Consider the following 16,029-nt stretch of genomic DNA (forward strand, 5'->3'; position numbering starts at 1 on the left):
CTTGATTGAGATTGCCTGGCACAATGGAACCAATAGAATAGTCCCAAAAGTGCAAACCTTGGTCTCCGGCGTTCCAGGCAGGCCCAATCAAACTCTTCTTTGAAATAAAAATAATCTTATTTTAACCTGGGTCTGTCTCAGAATAGACTGTAGGCTAGATTGACTGGGTGAGCAGTGAGAGCAGAGCCAGCACATTGCATATGCTCCCTGTGGTGCTTCATCACAAGTTAGCTCACCGCATCCCTCCTTGCCTCATCATCATCACACTGCCTCAGCACAAAAAGTGTATGAAATGGCATCCTATTCCCAAAATTAGTGCACTACATAGGGAATAAATAGCCTTTTCAGACACAGTACATAGACTCTCAACAGATACTCACTGGACTGCAATGCTTAAAGGGACACTTTAAAGTCAGGAAACAAAACATTGATGTACATGAGGAACATTAACCTACTTTTAACCTCTGCTTTCAATAGGTTGGTTTTGATTCTACTGTATATTTTAAAATGACATGAACTACTGATTAATCTCGACACCCAGAACCAAATCTCACATGCGCACTTCTACTACTAGTGATGTAAAATGTATATTTTTAGTTTTCTTTTTGAGCGTTTGTAACAGGAACTATTCAAGGAATGGTGTGAAGATACATTTTTGGCCGTTTAGTTTTTTTCTTTACTATTGACTATTTGTTTTAACAGCCAAATCACCGACAGCATCTGTCAAAACAGGAAAGTATTCATTCATAGGTTCGTTGTTACAAAACAATAATTAAATGTATTTTTAAGTAAACTTAAAAACACACATTTTTATCAAACAAACTCATTGATAAATAACAATATTTTGGGTTGTATTTACATTAAGCTTGATCTTTCTAGGTCTCGTTCTTCTCTATAGAGATTCCTCTGTTCTCCTTTTCTCTAAATGCTTGTTTCTGTCTGCTTCTTCTCATCATTCTTACCATTGTCTAATTCAAAACAAAGAGTTTTTGGCATGTAAATATTATTTCTACCCAGCCCTACAAAGAATACATTCTACACATTAGATGCCAAAAACAACCAATCTACACGTTTGCCTTTCAGCCCAATCTGCTGATCAGGTAAGCCTGTTTTGGATTGCCAGCGTGCATTGTCCATGGCTTGAAAGGAATAGAGAGAGAGTGTGTGTGTGTGTGTGTCCGAGCGTGTGCGTGTGTGTGTGTCCGAGCGTGTGTGCATCTGTGTATTTTACTACCAGCTAACTGTAAATATATAGAACTATTGCTCCCTACCACACATTATAGCGTGTAGTAGTGTTATGTTATGCTATACTATGACATGAAGAGGTATGGGAAATATCACATTTATCAGCTGACATAGTTTAATACACTGTAGAAAGAGACAGACAGAATAGATACAGAAAGCTAGAGGTCTACATATAAATTACAATATCATACCAATAATGAAGTCACACTTGTGGTGAAAAGGCGAGAGTAGAGTACAGCAGAGAAGAGAGGAGTAGAGTAGAGTGGAGAAGAGGAGTAGAGTAGAGAAGAGGAGTAGAGTAGAGAAGAGGAGTAGAGTAGAGAAGAGGAGTAGAGTAGAGAAGAGGAGTAGAGTAGAGAAGAGGAGTAGAGTAGATAAGAGGAGTAGAGTAGATAAGAGGAGTAGAGTAGATAAGAGGAGTAGAGTAGATGAGAGTAGAGGAGAGTAGATGAGAGTAGAGGAGAGTAGATGAGAGTAGAGGAGAGTAGAGGAGAGTAGAGGAGTCGAGTCGATGAGAGTAGAGGAGAGTAGAGGAGTCGAGTAGAGAGGAGTCGAGTAGAGAGGAGTCGAGTAGAGAGGAGTCGAGTAGAGAGGAGTCGAGAGGAGTGGAGTGGAGTAGAGTAGATAAGAGGAGTAGAGTAGAGTAGAGTAGAGAGGAGTAGAGTAGAGTAGAGTAGAGAGGAGTAGAGTAGAGTAGAGAGGAGTAGAGTAGAGAGGAGTAGAGTAGAGAGGAGTAGATAAGAGTAGATAAGAGTAGAGGAGTCGAGTCGAGTAGATAGGAGTCGAGTAGATAGGAGTCGAGTAGAGTAGAGAGGAGTAGAGTAGAGTAGAGAGGAGTAGAGTAGAGAGGAGTAGAGTAGAGAGGAGTAGAGAGGAGTAGATAAGAGTAGATAAGAGTAGAGGAGTCGAGTCGAGTAGATAGGAGTCGAGTAGATAGGAGTCGAGTAGAGTAGAGCAGAGAGGAGTAGAGAGGACTAGAGTAGAGAGGAGTAGATAAGAGAGGAGTGGAGTGGAGTAGAGTAGATAAGAGAGGAGTAGAGTAGATAAGAGAGGAGTAGAGTAGAGGAGATAAGAGAGGAGTGGAGAGGAGCAGAGCAGAGGAGGAGAGCGGACTAGAGTGGAGATTTAATCTGGTGCTCTGTGTTGAGGGCCAGTAGGCACTGGAACTCATAGTGAACATGTTGTACATATCTATAATACTGTATATGGCTGGCTAGATAGATAACATTGTAGAATAGCAGATGCTTCTGAATGGTCAGTAGTATATTGATCATATAGTCAGTGAGCTTATCAATGGAAAAGTCAAGTAGATAGCTAGATAGATGTATTACAGATAGCTAGGAGTGTGTGGTCAGTGGGCATGTTTATATTGTTGACATGTTGTACTGTAGTTGACAGAGATGTTTTGGTCTGACAGATAAACAGTTACTAAGGCAACGGGACAATCTAAAACGGCCACCTCTAACTAACTAGCCTAATCTAAAATGGCGGTGGTGTTGGGATTGAGGGGGGAGCTGTCCTGCAGTGTGCCCGGGTCCGGGGTGGCTTTGCTGGGTCGGCTGTACTGGCTGACCAGGGAGTCTTCCATGGTCACCTCGGTGACAGCAATGCTACCGTTGTTATAGCCATCCAGGTTGTCGTCACTGGTACACAGCTTGCTCTCATCACACAGAGACGCCTGGCTGGCTGTCCTCTTCTCCTCGTTGTCACTACAGGATGGAGGGACGGAGGGAGAAATTGTGGGGAGAGAGGGAGGGGGGTAGAGAAAGACAGATAGAGAGGTATAGAAAGAAAGAGGGAGATGAAAGGAGGTTGGTAGGTAGGAGAGATTGTTACTATGTGTGGGTGGTTCACCAGTGGAGGCTGCTGAGGGGATGACGGCTCATAATAATGGCTGGAACTGAGAAAATGGAATGGCATCGAACCATGTGTTTGATGTATTTGATACCATTCCACTGATTCCGCTCCAGCCATTACCACGAGCCCGTCCTCCCCAATTAAGGTGCCACCAACCTCCTGTGCGGTTCACATACCAATGTCAGTCATTGTGTTGTATCACATAGCCATAGGAAGGGTATTGGCTAGATATACTGGGAAAGGGAGACGATAAATGGGAGAGCCTCTAGAAAAAACATTGACTATTTGGACTCAGTTGCAGAAAATGCATGCAGAGTAGAGCACCTTACAGCATACCTCTCAAGGGATCTGGCAAAGCAGGGAAAGCATTATGGGAGAGGAACAGTAATGAACACAGGAGGCTGGAATAAAAACATACCTATATCTTTTCAAGCAGGGAATCAAAGCGATCATGTTGACATTTAAAACATGCTAATTTGCGGGGTATTGACTTGCATTGTTTGCTTTTATTATTATTTATTACATTTTTTTGCATTTTCATGACAGCAGCCAGGTAAACAAAGCCAAACCATGGATCGCTGTCTTACCTTGTCCAAAGACTGCTTGCAAGGTAAGGAAACCAATATGTCATTTTGTAACTTGGGTAAACTATCCTTTTAACTAATATTCAACGATTATATAATCTACAGGTCTGAAGGAATATTAATACATGATCAATGCCTAATAATCAGTATATCGTCTGATTAGACAGGCCAACCTGTACTCTCCGAATGTTTCATCCTTCATAGGGCGCGCCTCAGAGTCTACCTGACCCTCCTCCTTATCTTTGACTGAGAGAGAGAGAGAGAGACAGGGAGAGAGAAAGAGAGATAATTGAATTTCAGTATCTGTTCATTAATCAGTAGAAGGTCCTTTCTAAGCTAATGGCTGGCTGAGGTTTTGGTAATGCCATAGACGCTGGCCAGCTAGTGAACTAGCAGCACAACAATATAGAGAATGTGTTGTGCTTTTTTAGAGCTGCCTGGTCTGCTACATATCATGTGATTTGTCAGAAACTCCCTGACATATAGGGTTTCTCAGAAACAATCTGTACGGCCCAACTCAGTGGACTTGTGGTTGGAGTGTCCGCCCTGATATTGGAAGTTTTATTCCCGACCGAGTCATACCAAAGACTGTAAAAATGGGTCCTGATGCGTCTTTGCTTGGCACTCAGCATTAAGGAGATAGATTTGGGGTAAGGCCCTGTAATTGACTAGCATCCTGTCCAGGGGGTGTACTTGTACATCAAGCTGCCTCAAACTATAGAAACAGCCAAGGCTTCTGCAAGGCTACTTACTTACCATATTTTATATGTGGTTTGTTAGAACTACCTACAGGAATATATGCAATTTGTTAGAAACTATATTCTACAGTATATGTGGTGTGTTAGAAACTATATTCTACAGTATATGTGGTTTGTTAGAAACTATATTCTACAGTATATGTGGTTTGTTAGAAACTATATTCTACAGTATATGTGGTTTGTTAGAAACTATATTCTACAGTATATGTGGTTTGTTAGAAACTATATTCTACAGTATATGTGGTGTGTTAGAAACTATATTCTACAGTATATGTGGTTTGTTAGAAACTATATTCTACAGTATATGTGGTGTGTTAGAAACTATATTCTACAGTATATGTGGTGTGTTAGAAACTATATTCTACAGTATATGTGGTTTGTTAGAAACTATATTCTACAGTATATGTGGTTTGTTAGAAACTATATTCTACAGTATATGTGGTTTGTTAGAAACTATATTCTACAGTATATGTGGTTTGTTAGAAACTATATTCTACAGTATATGTGGTTTGTTAGAAACTATATTCTACAGTATATGTGGTGTGTTAGAAACTATATTCTACAGTATGTGGTTTGTTAGAAACTATATTCTACAGTATATGTGGTGTGTTAGAAACTATATTCTACAGTATATGTGGTTTGTTAGAAACTATATTCTACAGTATATGTGGTTTGTTAAACTATATTCTACAGTATATGTGGTTTGTTAGAAACTATATTCTACAGTATATGTGGTGTGTTAGAAACTATATTCTACAGTATATGTGGTTTGTTAGAAACTATATTCTACAGTATATGTGGTGTGTTAGAAACTATATTCTACAGTATATGTGGTTTGTTAGAAACTATATTCTACAGTATATGTGGTGTGTTAGAAACTATATTCTACAGTATATGTGGTGTGTTAGAAACTATATTCTACAGTATATGTGGTTTGTTAGAAACTATATTCTACAGTATATGTGGTTTGTTAGAAACTATATTCTACAGTATATGTGGTTTGTTAGAAACTATATTCTACAGTATATGTGGTGTGTTAGAAACTATATTCTACAGTATATGTGGTGTGTTAGAAACTATATTCTACAGTATATGTGGTTTGTTAGAAACTATATTCTACAGTATATGTGGTTTGTTAGAAACTATATTCTACAGTATATGTGGTTTGTTAGAAACTATATTCTACAGTATATGTGGTTTGTTAGAAACTATATTCTACAGTATATGTGGTGTGTTAGAAACTATATTCTACAGTATATGTGGTGTGTTAGAAACTATATTCTACAGTATATGTGGTGTGTTAGAAACTATATTCTACAGTATGTGGTTTGTTAGAAACTATATTCTACAGTATATGTGGTGTGTTAGAAACTATATTCTACAGTATATGTGGTTTGTTAGAAACTATATTCTACAGTATATGTGGTTTGTTAAACTATATTCTACAGTATATGTGGTTTGTTAGAAACTATATTCTACAGTATATGTGGTGTGTTAGAAACTATATTCTACAGTATATGTGGTTTGTTAGAAACTATATTCTACAGTATATGTGGTGTGTTAGAAACTATATTCTACAGTATATGTGGTTTGTTAGAAACTATATTCTACAGTATATGTGGTGTGTTAGAAACTATATTCTACAGTATATGTGGTGTGTTAGAAACTATATTCTACAGTATATGTGGTTTGTTAGAAACTATATTCTACAGTATATGTGGTGTGTTAGAAACTATATTCTACAGTATGTGGTTTGTTAGAAACTATATTCTACAGTATATGTGGTGTGTTAGAAACTATATTCTACAGTATATGTGGTTTGTTAGAAACTATATTCTACAGTATATGTGGTTTGTTAAACTATATTCTACAGTATATGTGGTTTGTTAGAAACTATATTCTACAGTATATGTGGTGTGTTAGAAACTATATTCTACAGTATATGTGGTGTGTTAGAAACTATATTCTACAGTATATGTGGTTTGTTAGAAACTATATTCTACAGTATATGTGGTGTGTTAGAAACTATATTCTACAGTATATGTGGTTTGTTAGAAACTATATTCTACAGTATATGTGGTGTGTTAGAAACTATATTCTACAGTATATGTGGTGTGTTAGAAACTATATTCTACAGTATATGTGGTTTGTTAGAAACTATATTCTACAGTATATGTGGTGTGTTAGAAACTATATTCTACAGTATGTGGTTTGTTAGAAACTATATTCTACAGTATATGTGGTGTGTTAGAAACTATATTCTACAGTATATGTGGTTTGTTAGAAACTATATTCTACAGTATATGTGGTTTGTTAAACTATATTCTACAGTATATGTGGTTTGTTAGAAACTATATTCTACAGTATATGTGGTGTGTTAGAAACTATATTCTACAGTATATGTGGTTTGTTAGAAACTATATTCTACAGTATATGTGGTGTGTTAGAAACTATATTCTACAGTATATGTGGTGTGTTAGAAACTATATTCTACAGTATATGTGGTGTGTTAGAAACTATATTCTACAGTATATGTGGTGTGTTAGAAACTATATTCTACAGTATATGTGGTTTGTTAGAAACTATATTCTACAGTATATGTGGTTTGTTAGAAACTATATTCTACAGTATATGTGGTGTGTTAGAAACTATATTCTACAGTATATGTGGTGTGTTAGAAACTATATTCTACAGTATATGTGGTTTGTTAGAAACTATATTCTACAGTATATGTGGTTTGTTAGAAACTATATTCTACAGTATATGTGGTTTGTTAGAAACTATATTCTACAGTATATGTGGTTTGTTAGAAACTATATTCTACAGTATATGTGGTGTGTTAGAAACTATATTCTACAGTATATGTGGTGTGTTAGAAACTATATTCTACAGTATATGTGGTGTGTTAGAAACTATATTCTACAGTATATGTGGTGTGTTAGAAACTATATTCTACAGTATGTGGTGTGTTAGAAACTATATTCTACAGTATATGTGGTGTGTTAGAAACTATATTCTACAGTATATGTGGTTTGTTAAACTATATTCTACAGTATATGTGGTTTGTTAGAAACTATATTCTACAGTATATGTGGTGTGTTAGAAACTATATTCTACAGTATATGTGGTTTGTTAGAAACTATATTCTACAGTATATGTGGTGTGTTAGAAACTATATTCTACAGTATATGTGGTTTGTTAGAAACTATATTCTACAGTATATGTGGTGTGTTAGAAACTATATTCTACAGTATATGTGGTGTGTTAGAAACTATATTCTACAGTATATGTGGTTTGTTAGAAACTATATTCTACAGTATATGTGGTTTGTTAGAAACTATATTCTACAGTATATGTGGTTTGTTAGAAACTATATTCTACAGTATATGTGGTGTGTTAGAAACTATATTCTACAGTATATGTGGTGTGTTAGAAACTATATTCTACAGTATATGTGGTTTGTTAGAAACTATATTCTACAGTATATGTGGTTTGTTAGAAACTATATTCTACAGTATATGTGGTTTGTTAGAAACTATATTCTACAGTATATGTGGTTTGTTAGAAACTATATTCTACAGTATATGTGGTGTGTTAGAAACTATATTCTACAGTATATGTGGTGTGTTAGAAACTATATTCTACAGTATATGTGGTTTGTTAGAAACTATATTCTACAGTATATGTGGTTTGTTAGAAACTATATTCTACAGTATATGTGGTTTGTTAGAAACTATATTCTACAGTATATGTGGTTTGTTAGACCTGACGTGGTTTGTCTGGTATCTGGTGGTGTTCTATTTACACCTACCTGAATACTTTCCCCCTTTGCCCCTCTTGATAAAGCAGAGGATAAGCAGTACCAGCAGCAACAGCACGATGGCGGTCACGAGCCCAATAAACCAGCCCTGAGTAGCAAAGCCTGTCTGCACATCCATCACCCCTACAGAGGGAGGGAGGGAGGGAGGGAGGGAGGGAGGGAGGGAGGGAGGGAGGGAGGGAGGGAGGGAGGGAATGGACAGAGGTCGAGTGAAATGGAGAGAGGGTTGTAGCAAGGGATCGTAGAGAGACGTAGGGGGATGAAAGGAAGGATGAAAGGAAGAGAAGAGATTAAGAAGAGAGGGTGGATATGGAGCGCACACGCACTGGGGCTCAGTCGATACATAAACTCACACAGACATAACCTAACATACATTACACTAGGGATGTAGGAAATACAGTCCAATTCCCCAAACAAATACTACTAATGGAGCATTTCATTTGGCCTCTGAACAGCTTGCCATCTAGTCTCTTTCATGTAGGACATTTCAAAGCACTTCCAACAATAGCAGAGTGCTGCTGCACACTGTCAGATGTAGGCAGGAGAGGCCCAGAGGAGAAGCTGTTTTGTTGTGTGTGTGTGTGTTCTTGTATTCACATGTGTGTCTGCCTGCCTGTCTGCATACATCATGGTGTGTGTGTGTACAGGCTATGCTTCAGTACCTGCTCCCTCTGATCTCAGTCTCCCAGAAGGCTGGTGGGAGGAGCAACAGGAGGACGAGCTCATTGTAATGGCTGGAATGGAATCAATGGAATGATAACAAACACATTAAAAACACAAATACAACGTGTTTGACTCTGTTCCATTTATTCCATTCCAGCCATTACAATGAGCCCATCCTTATTTAGCTCCTCCCACCAGCCTCCTCTGGTGTGTACTTGTATATGTGTGTGTGTGTGGGGATGGGTTTAACTATACTTGTGGGGACCAGAAGTCCTCACAAGAATAGTAAACAAACAAAAATTTGACCAACTGGGGACATTTTGTTAGTCCCCACAAGGTCAAATGTTATTTCTAGGGGGTTTAGGATTAAGGTTAGAATTAGTGTTAGGAACTAGGATTAGTTTTAGGGTTAAGGTTAGGTTTTTAGGTTAGGGTATGTATGGATTAGGGTTAGGGAAAATAGGATTTTGAATGGGAGTGAATTGTGTGTCCCCACAAGGTTAGTTATACAAGACTGTGTGTGTGTGTGTGTGTGTGATTGAGTGGGTGTGTCTGCGTCTAGGTGTGTGTGTACAGCCTGTGATTCCTACCAATCCCTCAGGTTTCAGTCTCCCAGAATATATATATATATATATATATATATATATATTACTGCCTCCGGTATGTACCTGCTCCCTTTGTGGTGATCTCAGTCTCCCAGAATATATATATATATATATATATTACTGCCTCCGGTATGTACCTGCTCCCTTTGTGGTGATCTCAGTCTCCCAGAATATATATATATATATATATATATTACTGCCTCCGGTATGTACCTGCTCCCTTTGTGGTGATCTCAGTCTCCCAGAATATATATATATATATATTACTGCCTCCGGTACGTACCTGCTCCCTTTGTGGTGATATCAGTCTCCCAGAATATATATATATATATATTACTGCCTCCGGTATGTACCTGCTCCCTTTGTGGTGATCTCAGTCTCCCAGAATATATATATATATATATATATATATATATATATTACTGCCTCCGGTATGTACCTGCTCCCTTTGTGGTGATCTCAGTCTCCCAGAAGGTGTTGTTGCTGAAGATGAATCTGAGGCGGTACTGTGACCCCGGGGTCAGGCCTTTCAGCTGGTAGAATGATGCAGACGAGTTCAGCTTCTCAGACTGCTTCCACTTCCCACCGTCTGAAGACAAAATAACCACTTTATTTGTTTAGACATAGAAATAGACAAAATATATATTTTTCCTTCTTGTTCTTACAGGCAGGGGAGTGAAGTTATATTTATAAATTTTTATTTAAAAAATATGTCAGTCTCCTCCAGAGCGACTTTGTTTCAATTTCACGTTTACAGTCAGTTACAAATGTGTTTGGTGTTTCCACATGCATACTGTTGGTCAGCTGGTAGTGTATGTTCTTGTTGAGGTACTGGACCTGGAAGCCAACACTCCTGTGTCTCTGCAGTGACACACGCACGGCCACATGCACACACAAAGCTCATACGTACCTTGCTTGTTGAGGTACTGGACCTGGAAGCCCACACTCCTCTGTCTCTGTCCTGGCACCCAGCTCAGGTTAACAGACTTCTCGCCTACAGACAAGCTGATGTTGGACGGAGGAGCTGGAATGGGTTGAGAAGGGGTTAGGGTGATTCTCATCGAACCAGTTGTAACCATGGCAGTAGCAAATTGAGTTAGAAAACCATGATGCATCTGCAACAATCAACTATCATTCTAAAGACTAAGATACCTAGTTTATGGTGCAGTGTTTTATTTGAAATGCATTTGACATTTTTGCCAGAATTTTGTACAGATTTCACCCCAAATTCTCATTACCAATACAATTTTACTTTAGAAAAACCAAACTTAACTGAATAAAACACAAAATATGTTGCTCTTGTTTGTCCACAAATCATACAAATGGTATACTAGTGGAAGTTTACATTAAACTATAATATTTATTACATAAAAACACAGTGTCTGTGTGTTTCTCATTACATAACACTTTTTCAAGTTGCTGTAAAAATTCCAATCAAAGTTTTATTCACCCATGATACATCATCTCGAGGAGTAGTCCTTAGATGAGCACAAGTTAATTTAATTTATTCACCTATATGCCTTCAGAATGAGGATCATATTCTCAAACAAGCCCTTTACGACACTAGACCTTCTCATTGACGAAATTACTAAAAAGCTCAAATTGAGAAAAACGTAGAGAATTATTACCTTACCAACATGGAGGCATAAATGGGCTTTAGTGATGTGGTAAACACTTAGAGAATTATTACCTTACCAACATGGAGGCATGAATGGGCTTTAGTGATGTGGTAAACACTTAGAGAATTATTACCTTACCAACATGGAGGCATGAATGGGCTTTTAGTGATGTGGTCAACACTTAGAGAATTATTACCTTACCAACATGGAGGCATGAATGGGCTTTTAGTGATGTGGTCAACACTTAGAGAATTATTACCTTACCAACATGGAGGCATGAATGGGCTTTAGTGATGTGGTAAACACTTAGAGAATTATTACCTTACCAACATGGAGGCATGAATGGGCTTTTAGTGATGTGGTCAACACTTAGAGAATTATTACCTTACCAACATGGAGGCATGAATGGGCTTTTAGTGATGTGGTCAACACTTAGAGAATTATTACCTCACCAACATGGAGGCATGAATGGGCTTTAGTGATGTGGTCAATTGTTTGCTGACTCATAATGGCTGTCTCCTATTACTTGCAGATTGTGCGAAGGGCCTCTCATTACCAAAACACACATTTCTAATTTCCGCATCATTTTTAGGTTTCTAATTTCCGCATCATTTTTCGGTCTGTTTCGGTCATGAGAACCTTAATTTAGGTCATGATAATAAGCTCATTATAATGTAAAGTCAATGGATGTGCTGTGCTGGTAACTTTAATTATTCACAAGGCCCACTGCTTACACCTATTGTATAGCTTTTTTGTAAAACATCAGTTATTTGATTAAGTAGGGGTTGTCAAGAAGTACACATTTAATTTACTTGAAGCCACAATATGGAGTTTGTGTTTCAGCAAAGAGCAACCCTGCCACTTTTAAAGGAGAAGATAACCCATTTTGACAGGTGTACCTGTTTTAGCGCTTACCTATACTGTCGTCTGATATCCCAAGACAGTTTTTGGTCCATATCCCACATATTTAAATACTTTATAGGCATATCATGTTATGTAATTTCTCCTTAGGATCCCATTCAATTTTGAAATGCATCTAAAATACCTTGGAACCACACATATCCATGTCATTATTACACCAATATTACCTGTAAAGGCCTTTTTTTTATATAGTCACTTTTTTATACTTTAATCCACTTTTGAAAATACTTGCGCGTAATTACAGTCAGGTTAAAATAAATAGCCTGTTAGGCCCTGTCTGGGGGTATCATCGGATGGGGCCACAGTGTCTCCTGACCCCTCCTGTCTCAGTATTTATGCTGCAGTAGTTTATGTGTCGGGGGGCTAGGGTCAGTCTGTTATATCTGGAGTATTTCTCCTGTCTTATCCGGTGTCCTGTGTGTATTTAAGTAGGCTCTCTCTAATTCTCTCTTTCTCTCGAAGGACCTGAGCCCTAGGACCATGCCTCAGGACTACCTGGCATGATGACTCCTTGTTGTCCCCAGTCCACCTGGCCGTGCTGCTGCTCCAGTTTCAACTGTTCCATAGCCTGCGGCTATGGAACCCTGACCTGTTCACTGTGATTACTATTATTTGACCATGCTGGTCATTTATGAACATTTGAACATCTTGGCCATGTTCTGTTATAATCTCCACCTGGCACAGCCAGAAGAGGACTGGCCACCCCTCATAGCCTGGTTCCTCTCTAGGTTTCTTCCTAGGTTTTGGCCTTTCTAGGGAGTTTTTCCTAGCCACCGTGCTTCTACACCTGCATTGCTTGCTGTTTGTGGTTTTAGGCTGGGTTTCTGTACAGCACTTTGATATATCATCTGATGTAAGAAGGGTTTATATAAATCAATTTGATTTTGATTTTGATTTGGGGGTACGCCATACCGGTAAAACGTGAGCCTATCACAATTAATAAAACATGCATTAACAAATATAGGCTAACACACCATTATTTAATTAACATGAACAATTTGCGAATTGACTGGAAGCCGGGTGGTATACGCTTCAAATTGCGTTGTGGTTTGAGAAGAACCCTACACTTTGTTAAGGCGGGGATGAGTGGCCGAGATTTATGGATTGAAACTCTTAGCCTTCTGTAGAGACGCTCCCGGACAAGGCAGAGATGTGTGGCGGAGACCGAGGTGCGTGTGGACAACAGTGGATCCATCAATTCAGGCTACAAGTGTAGGTCTCATGACAATCACATAATTTCATTACGCTACAGGCAGTGGCGGTTCTAGACCATTTCAACTGGGGGGGCCAAGCTGGGGCCAGTTGTACTGTTAGAGGGGCCAGTTACATTAGACGTTATTGTTGTCATATCGTTTTCTTCACTGCATTGCAGGCATTAGCAGGCAAAAGACCATGTCCATTATCATTCAACAATTTATTTGCATTGTCTGTCTAATAACGAATGTATAAAAAGAACGATAGCAAAAATTTGTTATGTAAAAATTATTTCATACTCCACATTTAGGGGGTCCAAAATTGTTGTCACGGGGGCACTGCCCCCCCCCCCAAAAAAAACACTAGTGGCTACATGTAGGATAAGTTATGTCTGTTTCCATTCATCAAATTGCGTGTGCACAGTGCACGTGAACGAAAGTGCGTGTGTAGCCTACAACCTTTGTTAAGTTATTGACAATCGGATGAAAACATCATGACTGGTTGTGTTTATACCACATTAAAAGGCATACTGTAGGCAGCGTGTCCATAAGGCCACATTAAAAGGCATACTGTAGGCAGCGTGTCCATAAGGCCACATTAAAAGGCATACTGTAGGCAGCGTGTCCATAAGGCCACATTAAAAGGCATACTGTAGGCAGCGTGTCCATAAGGCCACATTAAAAGGCATACTGTAGGCAGCGTGTCCATAAGGTTAGGAGAAGCTAAGCTTCCCTAAAGTAAATTAAATTAAACTGTCAGTGAAAAGCAGAAAGACCCAGCCAGGCATATCTCAATATTTAAAAATACAATCGCGGAAAAACAGTTTGGAGAGCAAATGGCTATTGCTGTAAAGAGTTGACAATGAAAAGACTCCAATCTGTCTTTTAGTTATCAAAATTCGTAATTTAAATGAGCCATCAATAGCCTATCTTACATCGGCCATATCCCCGGTGAGTGTGTATATTAACTGTCTTCAAATAAAATTAAATAAAATTGTAGTTGTCACATGCACTGAATATAACAGGTGTAGTAGACCTTACCGTGAAATGCTTATTTACAAGCCCTGACCCTGGTCTCTATAGTGGTTACCTCTCAAACAGCACCCTGGTCCTTATAGTGGTTACAAGCCCTGAACCAACAATGCAGTTAAGAAAATAGAGTTAAGAAAAGATTTACTAAATAAAGTAAATGTTTTTTATTTTTTATTAAGTATATAACGAGGCACTATACAGGGGATACTGGTACTGAGTCAATGTGCGGGGGTACAGGTTAGTCAAGGTAATTTGTACATGTAGGTAGGGGTAAAGTGACTATGCATAGATAATAAACAGCGAGTAGCAGCAGTGTAAAAACAATGGGGTGGCCAATGTAAATAGTCCGGGTGGCCATTTGATTAATTGTTCAGCAGTCTTATGGCTTGGGGGTAGAAGCTGTTAAGAAGCCTCTTGGACCTAGACTTGGCACTCCGGTACCACTCGCCATGTGGTAGCAGAGAGAACAGTCTATGACTTTGGTGACTGGAGTCTTTGACAATTTTTGGGGCCTTCCTCTGACACCGCCTGGAATATGCCACGTTTGTTTGTTTTTGGACAATCATTTCCTCCTCCAGGTTAGATGGACGTCATACTGTATGTGTCTCCCCTTTTCGTAGGCCGATTATATGGACCAGACAACATCTGCTTGTCAGTGTCAGCAAAATAGGCTACCCTGTCATTTCTGTAGTCTAAAAAATGTGTGCAAAGAAATTAATTCCACTTTCACCCCTGATTACAGTACTTATAATTCAAATTAGGGGTATTTTAGTCCATTTTATTAAGATCGGTGATTTCAGTATTAAGCAAGTCAAATTTTGGGATTAACAGATGACAGTTTGATGATGTATTGGGTAATGAATCTCTAGTAGAGCTCAGTACAGTTCTTCAATAGCAAATTTTGCAACACTCATTACCGAAACATACATTCTCATCTCCAAAACCTGTTTATTATTGCCATAAGCACCAATATTTAGGAAATATTAGGAAAAATAAAATGTCTACTTTAGTCATTTTGGCTGAATCAGATGGTGGGCCTTTTGTTCTTTATCCGAATATGTGTATATAAAAATAACACAAGTCGTGTTGACAATAAACAAGATTCAGAAAAGGTTATGTGTTGCATTAATGAGATAAATGACAAAATAAAAGTTTATAGTTAAATAAGAAATAAATGTGTTTTCATTGTATGTTTACCTCAGGCCTTTTCATTATGTAAGCAATGTTAAAAAATATATATACTTTTTTGGACTTCAGAAACTGTTGCGGTAAATGAGAATTTGACATTGCTAGTTGTGGAAATTGTAGTAGAATGCATAATATTTCATCAATAAACATAACAATAATTATGAAATAGATCTATACAGATTCTAATCTTAGTGATCCAAGAGGAATTATGGTGGAACATGTTTATTTCAATTTTGTGTCATTTTCGTTAGAATCTCTTTCACCCTTCGTATCCTGTTAGTGTTAACCCTCTCAGTAATATTACTTATGCACTAATACTCCACAATGTAACCACAGCGTGGTAAATCCACCAGTAAACAGTATGTTTTAATGTCGGTTTTTATGTGTATGAAACCGGGAGACAAATTTCCACATTGTGTGGACAAAAACGTTTTTCTAATTCTAATCCTCCTGCAGTACTGCCTCCGTCCAGTGTGGTGGCGCCCTGCCTGGTGAGGGGCTCTCAATCAATCAACCGATCAATTAATCAATAAATTGACCAATC

General features: G+C 38.2%; 1 protein-coding gene across 1 annotated transcript in view; it reads right to left on the reverse strand.

Annotated features, from left to right (window-relative positions):
• Nucleotides 1–2,303: 2,303 nt before the first annotated feature.
• LOC120059590 (neural cell adhesion molecule L1-like) overlaps nucleotides 2,304–16,029 on the reverse strand; it is a 139,278-nt gene continuing 125,552 nt past the window's right edge. Inside the window, exons 23-28 of the mRNA XM_039008721.1 lie at nucleotides 10,443–10,556; nucleotides 9,972–10,121; nucleotides 8,256–8,387; nucleotides 3,860–3,932; nucleotides 3,439–3,450; nucleotides 2,304–2,954 (exon numbers count right to left, since the gene is read on the reverse strand). Of these exons, the coding sequence (XP_038864649.1) occupies nucleotides 2,720–2,954; nucleotides 3,439–3,450; nucleotides 3,860–3,932; nucleotides 8,256–8,387; nucleotides 9,972–10,121; nucleotides 10,443–10,556 (716 nt within the window). The 3' untranslated portion in view covers nucleotides 2,304–2,719. The remainder of the gene's footprint in view (nucleotides 2,955–3,438; nucleotides 3,451–3,859; nucleotides 3,933–8,255; nucleotides 8,388–9,971; nucleotides 10,122–10,442; nucleotides 10,557–16,029) is intronic.

This window comes from Salvelinus namaycush, chromosome 14 (genome assembly GCF_016432855.1).
Source record: "Salvelinus namaycush isolate Seneca chromosome 14, SaNama_1.0, whole genome shotgun sequence".
NCBI lineage: Eukaryota > Metazoa > Chordata > Actinopteri > Salmoniformes > Salmonidae > Salvelinus > Salvelinus namaycush.